Source organism: Suncus etruscus, chromosome 3 (genome assembly GCF_024139225.1).
Source record: "Suncus etruscus isolate mSunEtr1 chromosome 3, mSunEtr1.pri.cur, whole genome shotgun sequence".
NCBI lineage: Eukaryota > Metazoa > Chordata > Mammalia > Eulipotyphla > Soricidae > Suncus > Suncus etruscus.
In genome coordinates, this window is record NC_064850.1 from 37464297 (window position 1) to 37489101 (window position 24805).

At 41.7% G+C, this 24805-nt stretch overlaps 1 protein-coding gene across 1 annotated transcript in view; it reads left to right on the top strand.

Annotated features, from left to right (window-relative positions):
• The window catches only part of UNC79 (unc-79 homolog, NALCN channel complex subunit), a 307457-nt gene that overhangs the window by 260837 nt on the left and 21815 nt on the right, over positions 1-24805 (top strand). Inside the window, exons 44-46 of the mRNA XM_049769769.1 lie at positions 2690-2794; positions 11678-11755; positions 22850-22939. Coding sequence (XP_049625726.1) covers positions 2690-2794; positions 11678-11755; positions 22850-22939 — 273 coding nt within the window. The remainder of the gene's footprint in view (positions 1-2689; positions 2795-11677; positions 11756-22849; positions 22940-24805) is intronic.

The window sequence follows — 24805 nt, forward strand, 5'->3', positions numbered from 1 at the left end:
AAGCTATCCCTGGACCCATCCACATAATTTTTTTAAATGAAGTGTCCAGCACTTCATCAAAGATAACTAGACACAAGAGGAGGCAAGATAGCAGGAGTAAGTGTGAATGAAAGAAAAGACAGTGAATGCAGGTCTTTAGTCACATGGTTCTGATCCAGAGGACAGAGAGGTATCTGAGGTGCCTGCCATATAGTGTTGTTTCTCCTGGGTTCTAATTGGAGCAGGTGTGAGTGATCTCCAGTAATCTAGATACCAGTCATTGGTTTACTCTTTGGCATATGTGCTCTAATTGATAAAAACAGATAGAAACAGAATTGAAAATAATCTAGTGATCTGTTGATAGGAAGTCAGTCAGATCAGAGAATCTTGGTATGATCCTACAATAAAACTATGGAATTATTTAATTGGAAGTATGAGATCACATATATCAGTGGGAATTAATCTCCAAAATATATTGTAGGACAAATGTATATACTGTAGGAAGATATACCTAGTGGTGTACACTACAGAAAATTTAAAAACCTGTAAAAGCAATGTTATACTTGCTAATGGAGCAATAATAAGTGGTACATGTGTGAAAACATATATAAACATAGATTCAACATAGTGGCTTCTTCAAGAAAGAAAATAGAATAGCATTTAGAGTCTGAGATATGGCATTTCTTCTTTTTTTAAGTTTAAATAGGGCCTGAGAAATAGTATAATGGGTAGGGCATTTGCTTTGCATGCAGCTGACCCAGATTTAGTCTCAGACATCCCATGTGGTACCCTGAGCACTATCAGGAATAATTCCTGAGTTCAGAGCCAGGAGTAACCCCTGAGCACTGCCAGATGTGACCCCAAAACAAACAAAAAATTTAAATAGAATCTGGAGAGATAGTACAGAATTAAGGCACATGCCTTGTATGCAGCCAACCTTAGTTTCATCCCTGGTACCACATGACCCCCCCAGGTATAGCCAGCCAGATTTGACTCTGGAGTACCAAAGCACCACACACCAGCCCAGGTAATTGGGGAGCAGCATGGAGCCTAAGGAGCACCATTTTCTCAGTCTTCTGGCCTGCTTGGCCAAGCATTGCCTGAGTGGGACTCTAGGACACCTGAGTACTGCTTGCAGATGGCCCATCCCACTCAGAAGAGAAGATTAAATCAAACAAAATTTTCTGTTTTGACAGAGATACTGGCATATAATATATTGTCTATTTTTCTATGTTTGTGACAGACCATTTACAAAGTAAACCCCTTGAAGAGACGAGGACCTTTAAACGGTTGTACATGTTTCTCTCAACATCATTTTTTAATGGAAAACTAGACCTTTAGGTTTGATTTCTTATGTTCTGGGAACTTATCTCTAGTAAACAAGAACTAAACTCGGGGGCCGGAGAAATAGCATGGAGGTAGGGCGTTTACCCTGCATGCATAAGGACGGTGGTTGGAATCCCGGCAAACCATATGGTCCCCCGAGTCTGCCAGGAGCCATTTTTGCGTGTACAGCCAGGAGTAACCCCTGAGCTCTGCTGGGTGTGACCCACCCCCCAAGAAAAAGAACCAAACTCAATGATTTTACTTCTTTTTTTTTTTTTTTTTTTGGTTTTTGGGTCACATCTGGTAGTGCTCAGGGGTTACTCCTGACTCTATGCTCAGAAATCGCTCCTGGCAGGCTCAGGGGACCATATGGGATGCTGGTATTCGAACCACCAACCTTCTGTATGCAAGGCAAACACTTTATGTTCGTGCTATCTCTCTGGCTCCAATGATTTTACTTCTTAAGAGATAATCTTTCAGGGCTGGAGAGATAGTAGAGCGAGTTGAGTGATTGCCTTGCTTGCTGCTGACCCTAATTTAGTCCCCAGCCCACCTTAGCGTCACCACCATATCACCAGGACTGATTCCTGAATGAAGAGCCAGCAGTAAGCTCTGAGCACGGATAGGTCTGCTACCATTCAAAAAAAGAGTGATGTCTTTTTTCTTTTCCACGAAATGATGTATTCTCCATGCCTCTCTAAACTTAATTACAGAAGAATTTCTTTTGGGGGGCGGGTTTTTTTGTTTTGATTTTGGGTCACACCTGCAGTGCTCAGAAATCGCCCCTGTCAGGTACAGGGGACCATATGGGATGCCGGGATTTGAACCACCGTTGGTCCTGGGTCAGTTGCATGCAAGGCAAATGTCCTACACTGTTGTGCTATCTCTCCAGCCCCCTTTAGATTTCATTTTATTAAGCACAATTTATTATGCATTTTAAGTAGTCTTTTTTAATGTATTTGTTTGCTGTTGAGGTCACACCTGACTGTGTTTAGGGTTTACTCCTCTTAGATTATGGCCTATGTGGGCTGGAATTTTTCTTCCTTCATGTCTCCCTTAATCTTTATGAAAGATGGTGAATAAGCTAATGGAATAAACACTCTAGTCTAGCTTCTAGCTTGAACACAGACCCCCCCCCCATAGGATATGGAACTTGTTGGGGAAACTACTTTACGCATTGGGCTGCTCCTGGCAGTCTTGGTGGACCAGAGATGCTGCTGAGAATTGAACCAAAGTAAGTGCCTTACTCCTGGCACTATCTCTCTGGCTTCCATTTTTTGTTTTTATCTCTGGCCTGTGACTCATTTGGAAGCTCTTTGGACATAGATCTAGTCTAATTGAATTCTTAGAAATTTCTGACCTCCTTCCATTTTGTTTTCTTTAGGAACGAGATAAATTCTACTTGTCTCGAAGTGTTGTTTTAGAACTTCTGCAGGCTCTGAAACTCAAGTCTCCTTTACCGGATACAAACCTCCTTCTTCTGGTCCAGGTAGGTGTTTTCCTCCTGTGGAATATTTTCCATTAGGGCACTTAATTTGGGAGAAAGTTAAGGAAGATGTGAGGTGTTAAGCAGAAATCAAGCATTTTGGGATCGGAGTGATAGCATAGCGGGTTCAATCCCCAGCATCACATCTGTTCCTCTAAGCCTGCCAGGAGTGATTTCTGAGCACAGAGCCAGGAGTAACTCCTGAGTGTCACTGGGTTGGGACCCATCAAAAAAAAAAAAAAAAAAGTAAAAAGCATCATTGTCTAGAAATGAGAAACCGTAGATCTTAAAATGAGTCTTTATTTACTAGATACCATGCATGTTCAACTCCTTTTCATGGACACAAAAGAACCCCCTGAAATGAGTGTTTTGTGTTTTTGGAGAAAATAATTTCTGTGAGTGATGAAAGATTGAATCAGTCATTTTTGTCCTCGAGAATTTTGCAGTCCAGGAGATTAGAGGGGCCTGAGGGTAGGACCAGATTAAGATAGCCCACACTAATGGACTAGCTGAGGTCTGACTACAAAGATGCGTGAATACAGAAAGCACCTGGAGCTCAATGAAGCAGAAGAGTTGGTGAGGGTGGGCACAGCTGGACCAGGCCAAGATCTGGATCCAACCAGGAAGGGAGGCAGGTAGAAAAAAAATAATAGCACCCAGGGTGCCTGGAAAACTCAGAAAGATTGTGCTTTGGGTTGTAGGGTGGTTAATAAAGGATAAAACCCCTACAACCCTATCACCCTTTGTCTGTCATTTATGCAGACACATAAGATCACACAAGACAAACTGTAATTATTCTTTTCGGGGGGGGAGGGGTTTGCTCCACTCCCAGCTCAGGGGTTACTTCTAGCTCTGTGCTCAGAAATCACACTTGGCAGACTCGGGGGATCATGATTTGGGTCTGCCTCAGCTCAGCTGCATGCAAAGCAAATGCCCTACTATGCTATGCTATCACTCTAGCTCCATTTAACTATTCTAAGAGAGAGGTGGGGGGGGGAACTTAAGAGGGAATTAATGCAGACTTCCTGGAGGAAGTGAGACTTGTGCAGGTCATAAATGATTGGTGGGTGCAGGTAAATGCCTTTTCCTGGAAATGGGATTCAATACCAGAGACTTCCAGTTATAGGGGGAAGCTTTAGCAAGAAAGTGGAGTGAATTTGGGGATGTCTGAGGGTGGTATGAACAAAGGCAGGCTGACTGTGCCAGAGGGGGTCAGATCACTCAGAACCCCTCCTTGCACCTCAAGGATTGAGGTGGTGTTTGAAGACTTGGTTTGTGGTAGGAATCAGGGTACCATTCTCCCTGCTCCCCTTGTGCCTTGTGCATTGTGGAATGTCAACTGTTTATCTTCCCTTTTCAGACAGTGTAGGTCAACTTTGAGTTCAATGACTAAGGAAAATTGGGACCTTGATAGAAGGTTGGTTTGGTTTCCTAAATCACTGGTTTCTGCAGTGCTACTTGGAAAAACAAGGGAACAGGGAACATTGGTGGGGCTCTATCTTTATGCCAAGCAATTGGCTTTGTACTTTCCCTGTACTCACCGCTTTATCCAGGTACCCATAAGAGCTGTGGGTTCTGAGTTGGTGAATAGAAGGTTGAGACTCCAGACACCAGCCGGGCCCAGGTCTGCCTAGATTCCAGAGCTGGTGTGAGAGACAAGGTCCATATTTGCTCCATCTCCTGTTCCATTTCCGTGTAGAGCACTGCCTACCCAGGCTTTTCCCATCATGTGCCCAGCTTATTACAGCAGCCCTCAGCTCCCCAACCCTGCTTCTTTTTCTCTCCACACTAATTACAACTTCTGGCCTGTGGCTGCTATTTTTCTGGGTCTGTGCTTTTTTTGTTTGTTTGTTTGTTTTTGTTTGTTTTTGTTTGTTTTTGGTTTTTTTTTGGTCATACCCAGCAGCGCTCAGGGGTTACTCCTGGTTCTGTGCTCACAAGTTGCTCCTGGAAGGCACAGGGGGCCATATGGGATACCAGGAATCAAACTGGGGTTTGTCTTGTGTTAACAGCGTGGCAAGGCAAACACCCTACCACTATGCTATCTCTCCAACCCTGGATCTGTGCTTTTTGTTATGCCTCCTGCATTGAAGAATCTACCCTGACTTTGAGCCTGAAATGAAGTTTTTTTGTTTTGTTTTGTTTTGGGGCCACACCCAGTGGCACCCAGGGTTTAATCCTGGCTCTGCACTCAGAAATAACTCCTGGCAGGGTTGGTGCACCTTATGGGATGCCAGGAATTGAACCCAGGTATGTACTGGGTCAGCTGTGTGGAAGGCAAACGCCCTACCACTGTGCTATCACTCCGGCTCCTGAAATGAAGCTTTTGAACTTCTGACTTTTTTTGCCAAGTCAGCTCCTACCAGTCTTCGGAACTGGATACTGGGGAGCAGAGATGTAGAAAGCCTAGTTAGATCCCATGAACCAGCGGGCTGCGTGTGTACTACTCTGTGAAGTACTGTGGAAGGGGGTTGAGGAAATAGGGGCTAACTTAGCTGAGAGATCAGAGCATTGACACCAATGCTATTTGTGTAAATTTGGCCTCAACCAAGTGTGAGCCACTGGTGGTATGCACTAGCATCAAGAGTTTAGCTGCTGTCAACCTGACCCAACCCAGGTGTTGGAAAACAAGACAAATAAGCCACAGCTAGCTACCTTCTGCCAGGAGTTTACAATCTAGTTGGTGAAGTTGATTTTACACTCTTATGTAATACGTTGTGTTCATGTCAACTTCACTTAGTGATGAAGAATGTGGGAAAGGGAACTACATGTGCCTTGAAGGATGCTCAGAAATGAAGGGGTTTATTGGGAAGAAAAGGAGAGTGAGCTCCTGTCATTGACCATTCACAATCCCTCCCCCAGCCCTGTCCTTAGACACTGCCAAGCCTTAGGACAAGAATCAAGTACTTGGGGCCTGAGATAGTAAATCAGGTAGAGTGCTTGTGTTGCATTTAACTGACCAAGGGTTCAATTTTCAGCACCCCAGATGGTCCCCCAAGTCCATTAGGAATGATCCCCTGAGCACAGAGCAATAAATAAGCTCTGAGTGCTACTGGGTGTGGCCCCGAAACAAAACAAAAATCAATATTTTTCTCCAGTACTTGAGAGGGTATAAAAACAGGGCTGTATTTTCCAAAAAGAATGGCTTTCAGTTGCCCCTTAAGAGCTTCCCTGGGCACATGAGCTCTTTCTGATAGCAGTGATCTCTGGAAAGTGACAGTTCTGGTCTTAGGCATGAAATCAGTCCCAGGATCAAGATTACCTTGGCCTAATTGGAGAACAGAAACACAACCATAGCCAAGACATCTGCCAGTCAGTCAGTGAGACAGACAGATGGCTTTATTGGATGGACTATCCTTGGCTCATTATCTTCCATGCACACACTCCCAGCAACACCACTTTTGAGAGCAAGAACAATATGGTGAAGATCAATGTGCCTGCTTGATGGGGAATAGGACAAGATAACTCATTCACAGTACCTTCCACAGAGACCCAGGCAAGCCAGTTGACAAGCAAGCTTCATGCTTCTGGTTGTGTTGGGTTGAGATGTGCCATCTTAGTAGCACCCAAAGGTGCTTTATCATAGGCATTGGCTGCATTTGCTTTGTTGCTTTCAGTTTGAAGCAGAGCAGGTCTTGGAGGCTGATCTTCCTGGGGTCTAGCACCCCACCCTGACACTGCTATACAGGCTGATTTCTGATGAAGTACATTAGTCAGCCTTAATAAGCACTTATCCCAAGTTGGCACAAACACAGTGACGCTTCCAACAGCCTGGTGCTTCAGGAAGCCACGAAAACAGCCATTACTACATCCCTGCTTGGTGCATAAATAAATAAAACAAATTAACTTGAGGGGTAAAAAAATAAACAGGCAAAAGAAGTCAAAGCTTTGGAAAGCAGTTTTGCTTTTTTTCATGTGGGCGACATTTTTATCCTTTTGTTTGTTTGTTTGTGGACCACGCCTAGCAATGCTCAGGTCTTACTCCTGGCTCTGAGCTCAGGAATATCTCTTGGCAGAATTGAGAGACATTATGGGGTGCTAGAGATTGAAGCTGGGTTCATGCAAGGCGAGCACCCTATCTGCTGTACTCTCTCTAGCCAAAACAACTGCATCTTTTAAAAAACAATCTATATCATTGAGCTGAAATCTGTTAGAGTACAGAAGTGAAGTTGTGTGATCATTTCATTTGGACAGGTATGTAGGAGACACTTTGAAACTCTCATTGTCCATAAAGAGGAACAACTTTATGGATAAGGTTTCAATGCCCAACTCTGCAGTGCCATCTGGGAGGTGATAGATCTATTCTGTAAACTCTTAGACTATAACTCATCATAACTGAGAGAAATAAAGGGAGGCACCAGCTTCAACCTAAATTAGAGCTAGTACCCTTTTTGCCTTTGTTGTCCAGCTAATTCCTCAAGAGAAGCCCTTGCCTGGGCCACTCATGGGATGAGAGACCGCAACATATTCTCCTCTGAGGGTCACCACTTTCTAGAATTTTTGTTATTTTTTTCTCTTTCCAGGTATTTGGAGCCTCTTGGTGTTTTCTGAAGGAACCAGGGTTATTGAGCCTGCTCTCTGGTAGCTTTCTGTAGGTCAGGACACCCCCAAGCCAGAGAGTAGATTTTCATCAGACAGTGGCCTGTCTACAGAGAACAGTGGGCTTGGGGGTTGTTTTAATTTTTTTTTTCATTTTTGGGCCACACCCGTTGGTGCTCAGGGATTACTCCTGGCTCTGTGCTCAAAAATCACTTCTCACTGGTTCTGGAGACCATGTGGGATATTGAAGATCAAACCCAGGTCTGTCCCGGGTTGGCCACATGCAAGGCAAATACCCTACTGCTGTCCTATCTCTCTGGCACCAGGTTTTGTTTAATTAAAATGCAGCTCAGATATGGAAGAAAGCACAGTTGGCAGAATCCCTCCTCCCCTCCCATTTACCCCAACTAGGATCTATCCTAGATGCCACTGACCCCTTACTTAAGAGAAGGGCTCATTTCTGGACCATTGAATTTGCCATTAAGTCTTCCCATGGGACACACCAGTGTATTTCTAACGCTGTTTCTCTGATCAGTAACTGAGCAGACCTGCAAAGAAGTGACACAGCTCTTGCTATTTCTTCTCATTTTTAGGCCCTGTCTACTTTTGTTCTTTTTCAAGTGTTCTAGCACAAAGAACATTCATTCCCTTAAGGAACATGGGCTATGGTCACTTCCCACTCTCCAAGTCCTCAGTATTTCAAGACAGTGTCAGGCACCAGTCTATCTTTTAATTTATAGAAATTCTTTCTGGAGTCAGAATTCTTTGCCTCAAAAGTATATCTGCCTTCTACCTGGGGATGTCCCACCAGACCTTCTACCCTTTGTTCTTACCATAAAAATTTAGGTGCTTTCAGTATTTAAGTAGACTTTAATTTTTTTATTTTTACTTTTGGTATTTTGGACTTTCCTGTGGTCTTCAGGACTTACTCTTGGCTCTGTGCTCAGGAGGAGCCTGAGGAAACATATAAGATGCTGGGGATCAAACATCATTTTGGCTGAGTGTAAGACAAGTGCCTTACCAGCTTTACTTTCTCAGGCCTCTATAGGTTATTCTTCCCTTATTTTTTTCTTCTCTACTTCCTATTTCCCTCTTTCTTTTCTTTCTTTCTTCTTCCTTCCTTCCTTTCTTGCTTTCTTCCTTTCTTTCCCTTTCTTTCTCTTCTTTCTTTCTTTCTTTCTTTCTTTCTTTCTTTCTTTCTTTCTTTCTTTCTTTCTTTCTTTCTTTCTTTCTTTCTTTCTTTCTTTCTTTCTTTCTTTCTTTCTTTCTTTCTTTCTTTCTTTCTTTCTTTCTTCTCTCTTACTCTCTCTCTCTTTATTTTTTATTTTTTTATTTTTTTTGGTTTTTGGGCCACACCCGGTAACGCTCAGGGGTTACTCCTGGCTATGTGCTCAGAAGTCGCTCCTGGCTTGGGGGACCATATGGGACACCGGGGGATCGAACCACGGTCCGTCCTAGGCTAGCGCAGGCAAGGCAGGCACCTTACCTCTAGCGCCACCGCCCGGCCCCTCTCTCTCTCTTTAAATAGAAGAACAGAGACCTGGAATCAGGAAAGAATTTACCCAATGGAAAAATTCATTTCTCCACCTCTCTAAAGGGTGGGCCATTTGTTCATCATCCTTCTGCAATTAGGGAAGATGAATTATTTTACTTTTTCTCTCCATTTCTACTGGCATTTTTATCTTCCCTGGCAATTTTTCCCCTCTGCGGACCTGTTGTCATATTTTATGTGCCTATTAGGAGTGGTCTGAAGATGGATTCAAGCAGAACCTGCATGCTAGAGTGGTAACTCTCTAAAAACCATCAGAAAGCCTGCATGTTCCCATCCAAAAGAATTTCCTTTGCAACCCTTGATGTGTCAGGAGGAGACAGTCTGTTCCTCCACTTGGGGCCCTCCCTCTGTGTGGGTACCACCTGCCTTTCCAAGTTGGAAGGAGCCAGGTGGGTGCAAGGTTTTCTTTTCAAGTGAGGTTCATTGTGGGCCGAAGACAAAGAAATGGGAGTGATCTGGCTGTTGTTTTTAATCCAGATACTACTGACGTGTGGGACTCTTAATGCTGGTTGAGTTAGTAATAATCGTGTCCGTCTGTGGGATGAGAGGTGGAGATGCTATTTTGAGGATGGTTTTGATGATGAATATTGAGTAACAGCACATAATAGGAAGTGCTTTTCTTTTGTGTTCCTGTATCAGCATGTAGGCTTGCCTGTTTCTCACTCTGAACAGAAAATTCCTCCTTCTGTAGCACCTCTTTCTTCCCAGTCTCTGGTTTTCATCACAGCTTTGTCTTTTGTGTAATTCTATAAAACAATCACGGAATTAGCTCAGGCTCAGCAGCTAATGTTAAAGGAAGACAGAAGTTTATGAAGAACACAGTGTGTAAAATTACATGGGCCCAAAGGCATTGATGAAACATAGATGGTTTTAAACATTTATGAAGTTTTATAGCCCTGAATCCACAAGGTTCTGATGAATACCTTTGTATTTGGGAATGATTATTGATTAATTCTAACTAGGGAGAGTTACCGCTTACCTCAAACCAGGCATTTGGATTTACTCTCCTATTGGGGTGCCAGGGGAGCTGAGCCTGCTTTGGAAAGGTAATTTGTTTTTCTCAGTTAAGGATGTTAGCTAAGAAGAAAGACTTCTTTCCCTTAAACTAGTCATATCTGAAATGCTACTGCCTTCCCAGTTCTGTGCCCTCCTCAAGGTCCTTCTGAAGCCTGCATCCATGTATTGGGGCATGAAACCACCCTTATAGGTTGGCACTCAAGCTCCTCACTCCACTGCTCCTCCCCTCTTCTCTTAAACAGTCTCCTGCTTGTTGAGAAGTGACTAAAATGTGGGTGTTCTGACCCATGTGTCCCCAAACTTCTTTTGGAACAGGCTTATAGGGAATTCTGTCTGCAACTTGAGAATCAAATTGCTCTTGAAATTGCTGTGTGTGTGTGTGTGTGTGTGTGTGTGTGTGTGTGTGTGTGTGTGTGTGTGTGTGTGTTGGGCCACTTCCTGCTGAACTATTCCTCTAGCTCCCTTCTTGCTATCATTACCTCTACCAAAATGCTTTACTCTTTGATTTATGGGTCTGGGCAAAATGAAAGGCAATTTTTTAAAAAATAATATTATTGAGTTAAATTTTTCTTATATTAGACTAAATCTGAAATAGGAGAGGTAAGGGGAGCATTCCTAAGTTAAGGAATGAAAAAGTTTAAGGAGGACACTTAAGGGCACTTGCCTTGCATACAGCCAAGCCGGGTTTGATCCCTGGCATCCCATATAGTCTTCAGCCCAACAGAAGTGATTCCTGAGAGCAGAGCCTGGAGTAACTGCTGAGCATTGCCAACTGTGCCCCTCCCCCCAAAAACAACAAAACAAAATGAAAATGTAGGCCTTTCCTGCCTCTTGCTAGTTGTGCTGCCAGAGTTCATGGCCACAGAGACCCTCTAGCTCTCTGTCACCATGTTTGAGGCCATTGTGAGCATGCATGAGCCTTGTCCAACCCTGCTATGGAACTTTCAGAAAGTTCCCTGCTGCTGCCATCCATTCCCGCCCTGAGACTGTGCTGAGATGCCAGGTCTAGAGGACCCCATCTCCAGGGTCTCCCACATTACACTGACTGAACTCCTGAGGGTGGGGATAAAAGTGATATACCCCAAGTCTGCTCTCAGATCATAGCAGGGAGGATAATAGACTCATGGGTCATTGTCATCTTGTATGACTGTTGGAGTGGATGTGGGTGGAAATAGGCCAGATGTGGGAGCATTATCAACACAGACAAGGCCAGAGAGAAAGTGAAAGGAGAAAGACCAGAAAGGGAAGGACCTAGGAAAGGGAGAGATAAGCAGAATGGAGGCTGATTGGCTGGCTGTTTCATTCAAACTGATATCATGAGAGATTCCCAGGAAATCCTTGAAAATTCAGTGATCACCAGGAAGTACATGAGAATGTGTAGAAAATAACTTCAAAATGAAGATGATAATGATGCCTTCTCCCATTTCTTCCTTGACTGAGATCCAATTTCCAGGTTTCTATACTGTTTGGGTAAGGTGAGAATCAACGTGTTAATCTCTGTTGGAGTATTCTGAGTTTTGGAATATTTGGAGTAGTCAAAGTATTTGGAGTATTTTAAAGCATTCTAATTATTCAGAGTAGTCTGAATACTCTGAGTATTCTGAGTTTGCAATCAGGGTAAGCCTTCAGTGATTGCTTAGTTCCATCTATTTTCCAGACGGTGGCCCACTGTCACCAAAGTCATCATGAATGAATTTAAGCCAAGTTCATAAAAATATAAATGACTCATTACAGTCCCAGTGCTCTTAGAAATAATGATCCTTTCAATTTCTTATTAGTTTATTTGTGCAGATGCTGGAACCAAGCTAGCTGAGTCAACGATCTTGAGCAAACAGATGATCGCCTCGGTGCCCGGAGTAAGTTCTGATGGAACTCACATTCAATACTTCCATTCCTTCCGAGTGCTTCGTTTAGCAAGCAAGTTATTGTGGCCTATGACGTTGGTTCACTCTAGAGACAAGAAACACTGTAAAATTGAGAAAGCAGAGCATCCTGTTTAAAAGAGTGTTAGTGAAGTTTAAAATGAATACCTGTCTCGGAAATGTTTAATTCCAGGAAACTTGGATAAAATAAAATGGAAGCATCAATTTAAAGAGAGGAAAGAAATGACCAGAGATACATAACAGATTTGATTAAGTTCAATTTTTTTCTCCAGAATCAATTTTCTTCTATAGGCTCCCGTTAACCAATTTGATTTAACTACTGCCTGGAAGAATTAAGAATTGCAATACCTTGGGTTTTAAAAAATATATTATTATTTCCTCTGGTGATGTTTAAAGTTTCTTTTATTATCAGCTCATGAGCTATTTTGAAATATGTCAAAAGTCTCACTGGCAGGCCTGAAAATGGGAAATCTTAATAACAATCATTTGGTTAACTGCAGCAAATTCAGAATCTTTAACAATGTTCATTGAAAAACAATATATTTTCTTTAGAGGAAAAACAAACTTAAAAAGGAAAAGAAAGGGCCAGAGCAATAACACAATGGGGAGGGCATTTACCGGCATACTGCCCACCTAGGTTCGATCCCCAGCATCCCATATGGTCCTCCAAGCCTGTCAGAAGTCATTTCTGAGCTCAGAGCCAAGAGAACCCCCTGAGTACTACTGGGTGAGGCCCAAAACTAAAAAAAAAAAAAAAAAAAAAAAAAAAAAAAGAATAACAACAACAACAAAAATAAAAGCCTATAATCTTACCTTAAGTCAAACTTCTGTGGCTAAAGAAAAAAAGAACTTTGTGTGGGGGGCTGGGATCCAACTCAGATGCTTGTCCACTGAACTGAACGTTTTGATTCATTCAGCATTCAAATTTGCTAAATCATGTATTCATACTTCTGGCTCTGTGCTTAGAGATCATTTCTGGAGGGTTTGGGGGGCCATATGGGCTGCTGAAGATCCAACCCAGGTGAGCCACATGCCAGGCAAGTGCATTACCCACTGTACTCAAGCCCCAAATACTGTTTTTTTACATACATATTTTTTTCAAATTAATTGAGATAACATTGGTTTACAGGAGTGCAATTCTTTCACTTTTTTAGGGGTACAGTGTTACCACATCATGATCACCATCAAGATGCCGATTTCCCTCCATCACAGTATTTCTAGCTGTTAAACTTACTGATCATTAAGTGAATAAAGCATTGTTATTAACTCCTGGTGATAGTGAAATAAGTACAGGCCTGTTGAAGAATAGACTTGACAAGCTCCATCTAGGACAGTATTTGATAAAGGAATGAAATAGGCACATTTGAAATTATATCCAAATATGTTTTTGAAGCAGCATTTTAAGTAACAAAAGTATGCAAACAAAATTGATATGTAACAAGAAGGTATTGTTTGAATAAAAATAGGGCACACCTAGAAGATAGACATCTACCAAATCTGTTTTTCAAACAATTCATTGGAAAATGCTTATAACAGCATTTTTCAGAATTAAAAAGCAGCTTAGAAAAATACCAAAATCTTATAATAAAATATGTATATGTGTATACATAACATGCATTGCAATTCTGGAAAACAATATTGACAGTGCCTGCCTCTCAGGAATTAGATGATGATTATTTTCTTTTTTTTTTTTTTTTTTGGCAAGAGTTGTAATTTATTTGCAGAACTCCAGTTTTGTGTGTTTTGGCTCTGAGACTCATTACCACACCAATAAAGGAAAGAAAGAATTCTCAAACTTATGATGATACTTTTTTTTGTTTGTTTGTTTATTTTTTTTATTTTTATTTTTTTTTATAATTTTTTTTATTTAAACACCTTGATTACATACATGATTGTGTTTGGGTTTCAGTCATAAAAGGAACACCACCCATCACCAGTGCAACATTCCCATTACCCAAGTCCCAAATCTCCCTCCTCCCCACCCAACCCCCGCCTGTACCCTAAACAGGCTCTACATTTCCCTCATACATTCTCAATATTAGGACAGTTCAAAATGTAGTTATTTCTCTAACTAAACTCATCACTCTTTGTGGTGAGCTTCCTGAGGTGAGCTGGAACTTCCAGCTCTTTTCTCTTTTGTGTCTGAAAATTATTATTACCAGGGTGTCTTTCATTTTTCTTAAAACCCATAGATGAGTGAGACCATTCTGCGTTTTTCTCTCTCTCTGACTTATTTCACTCAGCATAATAGATTCCATGTACATCCATGTATAGGAAAATTTCATGACTTCATCTCTCCTGACAGCTGCATAATATTCCATTGTGTATATGTACCACAGTTTCTTTAGCCATTCGTCTGTTGAAGGGCATCTTGGTTGTTTCCAGAGTCTTGCTATGGTAAATAGAGCTGCAATGAATATAGGTGTAAGGAAGGGGTTTTTGTATTGTATTTTTGTGTTCCTAGGGTATATTCCTAGGAGTGGTATAGCTGGATCGTATGGGAGCTCGATTTCCAGTTTTTGGAGGAATCTCCATATCGCTTTCCATAAAGGTTGAACTAGACAGCATTCCCACCAGCAGTGGATAAGAGTTCCTTTCTCTCCACATCCCCGCCAACACTGTTTATTCTCATTCTTTGTGATGTGTGCCATTCTCTGGGGTGTGAGGTGGTATCTCATCGTTGTTTTGATTTGCATCTCCCTGATGATTAGTGATGTGGAACATTTTTTCATGTGTCTTTTGGCCATGTGTATTTCTTCTTTGTCAAAGTGTCTGTTCATTTCTTCTCCCCATTTTTTGACGGGGTTAGATGTTTTTTTCTTGTAAAGTTCTGTCAGTGCCTTGTATATTTTGGAGATTAGCCCTTTATCTGATGGGTATTGGGTGAATAGTTTCTCCCACTCAGTGGGTGGCTCTTGTATCCTGGGCACTATTTCCTTTGAGGTGCAGAAGCTTTTCAGCTTAATATATTCCCATCTGTTAATCTCTGCTTTCACTTGCTTGGAGAGTGCAGTTTCCTCCTTGAAGATGCCTGTAATGTCCTGGAGTGTTTTGCCTATGTGCTGTTCTATATATCTTATGGTTTTGGGGCTGATATCGAGGTCTTTAATCCATTTGGATTTTACCTTTGTACATGATGTTAGCTGGGGGTCTAAGTTTAATTTTTTGCAAGTGGCTATCCAATTGTGCCAACACCACTTGTTGAAGAGGCTTTCCCTGCTCCATTTAGGATTTCCTGCTCTTTTATCAAAAATTAGATGGTTGTATCTCTGGGGAACATTTTCTGAGTATTCAAGCCTATTCCACTGATCTGAGGACCTATCCTTATTCCAATACCATGCTGTTTTGATAACTGTTGCTTTGTAGTACAGTTTAAAGTTGGGAAAAGTAATTCCTCCCATATTCTTTTTCCCAATGATTGCTTTAGCTATTCGAGGGTGTTTATTGTTCCAAATGAATTTCAAAAGTGTCTGATCCACTTCTTTGAAGAATGTCATGGGTATCTTTAGAGGGATGGCATTAAATCTGTATAATGCCTTGGGGAGTATTGACATTTTGATGATGTTAATCCTGCCAATCCATGAGCAGGGTATGCGTTTCCATTTCCGTGTGTCCTCTCTTATTTCTTGGAGCAGAGTTTTATAGTTTTCTTTGTATAGGTCCTTCACATATTTAGTCAAGTTGATTCCAAGATATTTGAGTTTGTGTGGCACTATTGTGAATGGGGTTGTTTTCTTAATGTCCATTTTATCCTTATTACTATTGGTATATAGAAAGGCCATTGATTTTTGTGTGTTAATTTTGTAGCCTGCCACCTTGCTATATGAGTCTATTGTTTCTAGAAGCTTTTTGATAGAGTCTTTAGGGTTTTCTAAATAGAGTATCATGTCATCTGCAAACAGTGAGAGCTTGACTTCTTCCTTTCCTATCTGGATTCCCTTGATATCCTTTTCTTGCCTAATCGCTATAGCAAGTACTTCCAGTGCTATGTTGAATAGGAGTGGTGAGAGAGGACAGCCTTGTCTTGTGCCAGAATTTAGAGGGAAGGCTTTCAGTTTTTCTCCATTGAGGATAATATTTGCCACTGGCTTGTGGTAGATGGCCTTCACTATATTGAGAAAGGTTCCCTCCATTCCCATCTTGCTGAGAGTTTTGATCAAGAATGGGTGTTGGACCTTATCAAATGCTTTCTCTGCATCTATTGATATGGTCATGTGGTTTTTATTTTTCTTATTATTGATGTTGTGTATTATGTTGATAGATTTACGGATGTTAAACCAGCCTTGCATTCCTGGGATGAAACCTACTTGATCGTAGTGGATGATCTTCTTAACGAGGCATTGAATCCTATTTGCCAGGATTTTGTTGAGGATCTTTGCATCTGCATTCATCAGTGATATTGGTCTGTAATTTTCTTTTTTGGTAGCGTCTCTGTCTGGTTTAGGTATCAAGGTGATGTTGGCTTCATAAAAGCTATTTGGAAGTGTTTCTGTTTGTTCAATTTCATGAAAGAGTCTTGCCAAGATTGGCAGTAGTTCCTCTTGGAAAGTTTGATAGAATTCATTAGTGAATCCATCTGGACCTGGGCTTTTGTTTTTCGGCAGACATTTGATTACTGTTTTAATTTCATCAATGGTGATGGGGGTGTTTAGATATGCTACATCCTCTTCCTTCAACCGTGGAAGATTATAAGAGTCCAAGAATTTATCCATTTCTTCCAGGTTCTCATTTTTAGTGGCGTAGAGTTTTTCAAAGTAGTTTCTGATTACCCTTTGAATCTCTGTCATATCAGTAGTGATCTCTCCTTTTTCATTCCTGATACGAGTTATCAAGTTTCTCTCTCTCTCTTTCTTTGTTAGGTTTGCCAGTGGTCTATCAATCTTGTTTATTTTTTCAAAGAACCAACTTCTGCTTTCGTTGATCTTTCGGATTGTTTTTTGAGTTTCCACTTCGTTGATTTCTGCTCTCAGCTTTGTTATTTCCTTCTGTCTTCCTATTCTTGGGTCCTTTTGTTGAGCATTTTCTAGTTCTATTAGCTGTGTCATTAAGCTACTCAGGTAAGCTCCTTCTTCCTTCCTGATGTGTGCTTGCAAAGCTATAAATTTTCCTCTCAGTACTGCTTTTGCTGTGTCCCATAAGTTCTGAGAGTTTGTGTCTTTATTGTCATTTGTTTCCAGGAACCTTTTTATTTCCTCCTTGATTTCATCTCGGACCCACTGGTTATTGAGCATGAGGCTGTTTAACTTCCAGGTGTTAAAGTGTTTCTTCTGAGTCCCTTTGGAGTTCACAAATAATTTCAGAGCCTTGTGGTCAGCGAAGGTAGTCTGCAAAATTTCTATCCTCTTGATCTTATGGAGGTATGTTTTATGTGCCAGCATGTAGTCTATCCTGGAGAATGTCCCATGTACATTGGAGAAGAATGTGTATCCAGGTTTCTGGGGATGGAGTGTCCTATATATATCCACTAGGCCTCTTTCTTCCATTTCTCTCCTCAGGTCTAGTATATTCTTGTTGGGTTTCAGTCTGGTTGACCTGTCCAGTGTTGACAAAGCCGTGTTAAGGTCCCCCACAATTATTGTGTTGTTGTTGATATTATTTTTCAGATTTGTCAACAGTTGTATTAAATATTTTGCTGGCCCCTCATTCGGTGCATATATGTTTAGGAGAGTGAATTCTTCCTGCTCTACGTACCCCTTGATTAATATAAAATGTCCGTCTTTGTCCCTTACAACCTTCCTGAGTATAAAGTTTGCATTATCTGATATTAGTATGGCCACTCCAGCTTTTTTATGGGTGTTGTTTGCTTGGATAACTTTTCTCCAGCCTTTTATTTTGAGTCTATGTTTGTTCTGACTATTCAGGTGCGTTTCTTGTAGGCAGCAGAAGGTTGGATTGAGTTTTTTGATCCATTTAGCCACTCTGTGTCTCTTAACTGGTGCATTTAGTCCATTGACGTTGAGAGAAAGAATTGTCCTGGGATTTAACGCCATCTTTATTTCAAAATTTGGTGTGTCTTTTGGGTAGTCTTGTCTTAGATTAGGTCTTTCAGTTTTTCTCTTAAGACTGGTTTTGTGTCTGTGAAGTTTCTGAGCTGTTTTTTGTCTGTGAAACCATGTATTCTTCCATCAAACCGGAAAGTGAGTTTTGCTGGGTATAGTATTCTGGGTGAAGCATTCATTTCATTCAGTCTTGTCACAATATCCCACCACTGCTTTCTGGCATTGAGTGTTTCTGGTGACAGGTCTGCTGTAAATCTCAGGGAAGCTTGCTTGAACATGATTTCCCCTTTTGATCTTGCTGTTTTCAGAATTCTGTCTCTATCTGTGGGATTTGTCATTGTGACTAGGATGTGTCTTGGGGTGGTTTTTCTGGGGTCTCTTTTGGTTGGTACTCTTCGGGCATGCAGGATTTGATCACATATATTCTTTAGCTCTGGAAGTTTCTCTTTAATGATGTTCTTGACCATTGATTCTTCCTGGAAATTTTCTTCCTGGGTCTCTGGGACTCCAATGATTCTTAAGTTGTTTCTGTTGATCTTATCATAGACTTCTATTTTCGTCTGTTCCCATTCTTTGACTAATTTTTCCATTGTCTGCTCATTTGCTTTAAGTTTTTTGTCCAATCTCTCCTGCTGTATGGAATTGTTATGTATCTCATCTTCCACAGCACCAAGTCTATTCTCAGCTTCTGATACCCTGTCCCAGAGCTTATCCATTTTGTCATTCACTTCGTTTACTGACTTTTTCAGTCCTGTTAGTTGGCATGTTATTTCAGTTTGGAGTTTTGTCATTTCTGCCTTCATATTTTCTTGGTTCTTAGTAGTGTTTTGTTCAACTCGATCCATGGTTTCTTGGAGTCTGTTGAGCACCTTCCATATTGCTAGTCTAAAGTCCTTATCTGAGAGGTTGATTAGTTGTTCAGTCATTATCTGGTCCTCAGAATTGTCATCTTCATTCTCTATGTCTGATGCTGGCCTGCGTTGTTTCCCCATTGTCACACTTGTATTGTGGGTTTTTCTATGTGTTGTGATGGTATTCATTGTCTATATGATGTAGGCAGCACACTCCTGGCTCCTCCCTTTCTGGATGGGCTGACTTGCCTCTAAGGGAGGGGAGTCCTCCGTGGATGAAGCCTCACACTGGGTCAAATCTTAGGCCTGAGCATGCAACAGAGAAGACAGTCCAGAGAGAAATGTTTGCTTCTGTGATATAGCACCGTTCTTAGTGTGATTTTTCCTTCTTGTTGCAATGGAGTTCTTTCCTTAGAAAGAGTGCACGGCCGCGTAGCGAAGCAGAGCGGCCGTGCTCCTCTGAGCCTCTTTTTGCCCCACTCGCAAGAGTTTCACGCAAGAGGACAGTAGACAGACATAGACAGGTCACACTCACAGTCTTTCACAGTTGAGCCCCACTGGGCCAGTGTACTTTCGCGGATTTTCCCCGCATGGTGTCACACACAGGGAGCCAGCTCTTGCAAAGCTTAGCCGGTTTTTATGCTCTGAAGTCCCTCCCTGAAAATGGCGTCTGGGCGAGCGAGGTTTCTGGAGGCTCTTTTTGCCCCACTCGCAAGAGTTTCACGCAAGAGGACAGTAGACAGACATAGACAGGTCACACTCACAGTCTTTCACAGTTGAGCCCCACTGGGCCAGTGTACTTTCGCGGATTTTCCCTGCCTGGTGTCACACACAGGGAGCCAGCTCTTGCAAAGCTTAGCCGGTTTTTGATGATTATTTTCTATTTATAATTTATAGTTTCTAAATTTTCTATCTTGAACACATATTGCTTTTATAACATAGACATATAACTTTAAAATAAGCTAAAGGTTTTGAGGAAGAATTGGATTCAGTTTGCTTCAATTCATGTTTATGATGTTAAAATACATTGAAATATTGAAAATACAATTCCTTTTAATTTTTTATTGAAATATAAGCCTTAAAAAAACAAATGAAATTAGACTCGTATATTTTAAATCACTGCTGACATTATACTTAACATTTTGCGGGGCCGGGCGGTGGCGCTGGAGGTAAGGTGCCTGCCTTGCCTGCGCTAGCCTAGGACGGACTGCGGTTCGATCCCCCGGTGTCCCATATGGTCCCCCAAGAAGCCAGGAGCAACTTCTGAGTGCATAGCCAGGAGTAATCCCTGAGCGGCACAGGGTGTGGCCCAAAAACCAAAAAAAAAAAAAAAAAAAACATTTTGCAAAGGAACAGAAAAGGAGTTGAAGGGCTGGGAGACAGAATAAAGGTTAGAGTTCAGGACTTGAGATCTGTCCCTCATGAGATGTAACTCTGAAACCCTCTGTGCATTTTTGGGTGCAGCCTTGAAAACTCCAAGCATTGGTAGGTGGGGCTCTGGTCTCCTCTAATGTCTCAGTGTCTGTACAGCACTACGTTCCCAGGCTAACGTTAAGCCAAAGCTGGTTGGTCATATGTGGCCCGAAATGGACCCACCCCTCCTCAGCAGTACTAGATAACCCCCAAATCTAATCTCAACAACAATAGGAGGGGAAATTAGAAATTTTATGCTATGTCTTATAACTATAGATGCTATGATCTTGACTATAAAACATTTTTAGACTGTCATTAGATATACTGCTATGTCTGGAATAAAAAAATGACTAGGTAATAGTAAATTCTTGGCTCTCATTTTAAAAATTCAGACTCAAAAGACAAATATTGAATAATGCGCTTAGTAATTATTTTTTGTGACATTTGCCCAGTTGGAGTGGTATAAAATATTGCCTCAAAGAAGCAAATCCCTTTCAAGAAATTCAAGCACAGAGCCTTCTTCTATTAGCATGCCATGTGAAAGGTCAGAGAAAAGTGGAATAAATCAAGGGGAAATCCTTTCATGCACCAAAGGATTAATATTCCAAAAGCAAGACCATAATAACCTTTTGATGATTCCTTCACTTGATTTAAATGAAAAGAGGAAAACCTTAGAACATACAAGATGCTTGGAAAACACTCTTGACAGTCCTGCCAATGACCTTATTTTACTGTTTGTTCCCCTGTCAGAGGAACTGACAGGCGTAACATTCTAGAAGAGATGGAAGGTGTTACAGTTCAGGGTGGTGCTGATTTACATGAATATGGGAGAATGAGGGCCACTGGGTGAGCCAGTTAAGCATCTCCTGTTCCAGATTTCCCCCAAAGAAAGCTAAGAAAGGCCAGCGGGCATCTTCAAGGACTCAGACAGCTGCTTTTGATCCTCAGCATACCCAAGCTGATGCAGGGGTTCTTGCCGACTGCTTTGATGTAGCTAGCCATGGGCCTAGCTGCTCTTTTTCCTTTTCTTTGCTTCTAATCCTAAATTCACTGCCTTGCCCCAAGGGAGCAGGCTTATGCCATTCACTAACCTGAAACACAAATGCGTGTTCCTTCCCTTCAATCCCTGCACCCCCAAATTTGCTGCTCGAGTGGGAGACAGACAACTGGGCATTTTTCTCCATGTGGCTAGACCACAACAATTGAACAGCCATGAAACTCACACACAGTGAGTGCTTCTACACCATATAAGATGCCCTGGTGTCAGTGATTTAACTTGAATATAAGATTTTGTTTTGTTTTGTTTTGTTTCACTTTGGGGCCAGGCCTGGTGGTGCTCAGGAGTTACTCTTGGTGGGTTTGGTGGACTATATGGGAAACCAGCAATCAAGCCCAGATTGGCTATATGAAAGGCAAGCACCCTACACACTGTACTATCTCTCCAGACAGAATATAGGAATTTTTGACTCAAAGCAAACAAGGCTTTGAGATGTTCTTTGGTTTTTGTTTTGGAAGTACCCCTGGTGGTGATGAAGGGCTACTCCAGGCACCTTGTTTGGGGGTTGCTCCTTAATACTTGGGAAACCATTATGCCAGGGATGAATGAAGCTTGGTCATTCAACATGCAAAGTCTGTGTTCTTGCTATTTTTGTCATCTCTGTTGTGGAAGCTTTAATATCTATATAGCCTTCTATAGCTATATATGCTATTATATATTATATTAATATATAATATGTATTATATATTATTATATACTTATATATATGTGTATATATACATAAATTCATATATAAATGTATATTTATATCTATTTAATTTGGGAGGGCTAAAGAAGAGACTGGTGCAGTTTAGAGGTACATATTTTTCATGGGCATTGAAGACACCCCAAAGAGATCAAGTATTGCTGGAGTATTAGGGTGGCTTGTGCCTAAAAACTCTGGTAACTGATTTCACACTAGCAAAACATTTGTATATAAAGTCATTTAAAAGCTGCCAGTCCAAATCAGCAAAACACAGAGTTGAATTTAAAACTGCTACAAATATCAGTGGAGTGCAGTTAGATCAGAGATGGGACCACTTGACAATGATGGTTGGAAATGGTCACTCTGGATAAGAACAGGGTGCTGAAAGGAGATAAAGCGATAGGCATGATATCCCTCAGTGACATTATTACAGTATTGCAAGCCATAGTGTCTGAGAGACAGAGAAAGAGAAAGAGAGAGAACGGAGAGAGGAAGAAAGAGGCAGGTAGAGGAGAAGGCAGGGTGAGGTGGGAGGAAAACAAGGGAAATGACTGGTGATAGAAAATGAAGGGTTTTGGACATTCTATGACTGAAACTCAAACATGAATAACTTTGTAACTATTTCATGATGATTCAGTTAAAGAAGTTATTTACAGTGGACTGAACATTGGCCCTGCACATGGCTGATCTGGGTTCAATCTTTGGCATCTTATATGGTTGTCTGAGCCTGCCAGGAGTAATTTCTGAACACGGAGCCAGGAGTAATCCCTGAGCACTGCTGGGTGCGGTGCAAGAAACAAATAAAATAAAGTAAAATATAAGCCTTTTGAGCCTTCTCTGGGGGGGGTACCCTCTGCCTTGCTCTGCCCCCACAAATCCTTTTATCAATTGGTATCTATACAGAGCTCAAAAAGTCACAGACTTTTTGACTTCCCCCTTGAGCACCTTGGAGTGATTCAGGAATGCAGGAAATAAGAGTGAGCCCCTCTATCCTAACCCCCACTGGCAGGGTCACAACTGGGTACCCACCCAGCCCCACTCAGCGATGTCCTTGTGTTTCAGTGCGGGACGGCAGCTATGGAGTGTGTGCGGCAATACATCAGCGAGGTGCTGGACTTCATGGCCGACATGCACACGCTGACCAAGCTCAAGGTAAGTGGTGCCTGGTCCCCTCCCAGGGACCACAGTCAAGGCACAATTGGAGAGATTCTCAAGCAGATGAGGGAGGCAGCTGTGCATTGGGTGGAAGCAGAGCCCTAAATTTAAAAGTCTGAGAAACTCGTTTCTGCCGCTGCCAGGTGGGAATGGAACAGACAGTAGTGCTAGAGGGTCTTGCTCACCTTTTATTCTGGTCTCATACTTACTATCCCTGTGAAGGTGGTCCTTCCAAGTGGGGTGTGCATTTTGCTCAAGGTTCTTTCCACTGCTTCAAACGATGGAGTTCAGGGTTGCCCTAAGATTTCCTATCTCCAAATCTGTTCTCTTTGGAGATGGGACCATCTCATCCTTTTTTCCTCCATGACGAATACAAATACGGTAGTGCCCCACAAGGTGCTAATTTCTAGGCTGGAGCTGGAATAATGTAGGTAAAGAGACTCTTATGAACTGTCATGCATGATGCTAACATAAGCTTTTTAAATGTCTTTTTATCTGTCCCATGGCCATCTTTTTCAAGACAGTAATAAAAGGGCGGTAGAACAGCATTCATTTTGCACACGGGCAAATTCCCAGTGAAGTTGTTGAGTTTATTGATTGTCTTGCAGGGTAGAATGAATTGCTGATGCTAGTCAACCTCCTCTGCCATGAGCTGACTAGGGAGCACCAAAGACTGATAGCTTGTGAGGGTTGAGGAAGGCTCTGGGCAGAGGGCAGAGGAGAATTTAAATATTGGCCCAAGGAACAATGAAATTGTAGTTGGACACCAGATGATGTCTCTTTGATAAATAGGACCTAGCCCTCCCAGAAGTCTGCTGGCCCCAAACAATAAACCTATGATTCCTTTATAACCCACCTCAGTACCCAGACTCCACACAGATGATCCAAGCATTTCTTGGGGTAGGATTTGATTTGCAAATGTGTAAGTGAACAGTAGCATCCATGTGTAACTATTGATTGCTTTAATCTCTAAATTCACTTATTTCCCAGGTTGGTGTCTGAATTTACTGGTGTTGAGTCATTCTTGGTTCTTTGGGGTTTATCTTGGTGTCCCTACAGTCCTGACTGGTACATAAAGAATAGGAGCAATTGTGAATTAAACAGTTTCAACTTGGTTTATAGCAGCACATACAGAGCACAGAGAAAAATAGGAAGAAGGATCTAGGATGCTAAGGAAGTTGAGCCTTCTTCTGGGTCAGCCCTCTGATTTCATGTATTAGGGAATTAACCAAAAAGGTCAGGGTGGCAAGCGACTTGTTTAAGGCCATGATACCAGTTAGGAGAGCACTAAATCTAGAATCTGGGTTATCAACTCCCAGGAGAGTGCTCTTTCTACTCAGTCATACCAAGCAAGAAAAAAAATTAAATTCAACAACTATGCATCAAGCATCAAGCACCTAATGTACTTGGCACTACTGCTGGCATTTAGAGATGAGCATGATGAAGAAAACAGGCACAGTGACTGCCATATTGAATTGGCAAGAGAAGCCAGTTTTAATGAAAATGTCAGATAAACTAAAGGCTGATTCGTGACTTTCACAATTTCTATAAGAGAGAGATGGATCCTAGAGCCTCTGACAGATTAAGTGACCTAACCAGGAAGGGGCCTTTGACCTAGAATTTGAATAATAAATAACAGTTAAATAGGTGAAGAGAGGGTAGCAAAAACAACATGAGCTGGTAATGGGAGAGAACTTACAAGACCATTGCAGCAAGTACAGTGAAAATAAAGTTCAAAAGCAAGATCCATACTCATAGGGTGTTTCCGCCATAATAAAGGATTTTTGTGCTTCTTCTAAGATCCATGGGGGAACCATTGAAGAACTTTGAGTGGTTGTATGCTAAGAATGTGGTGACAAAAAG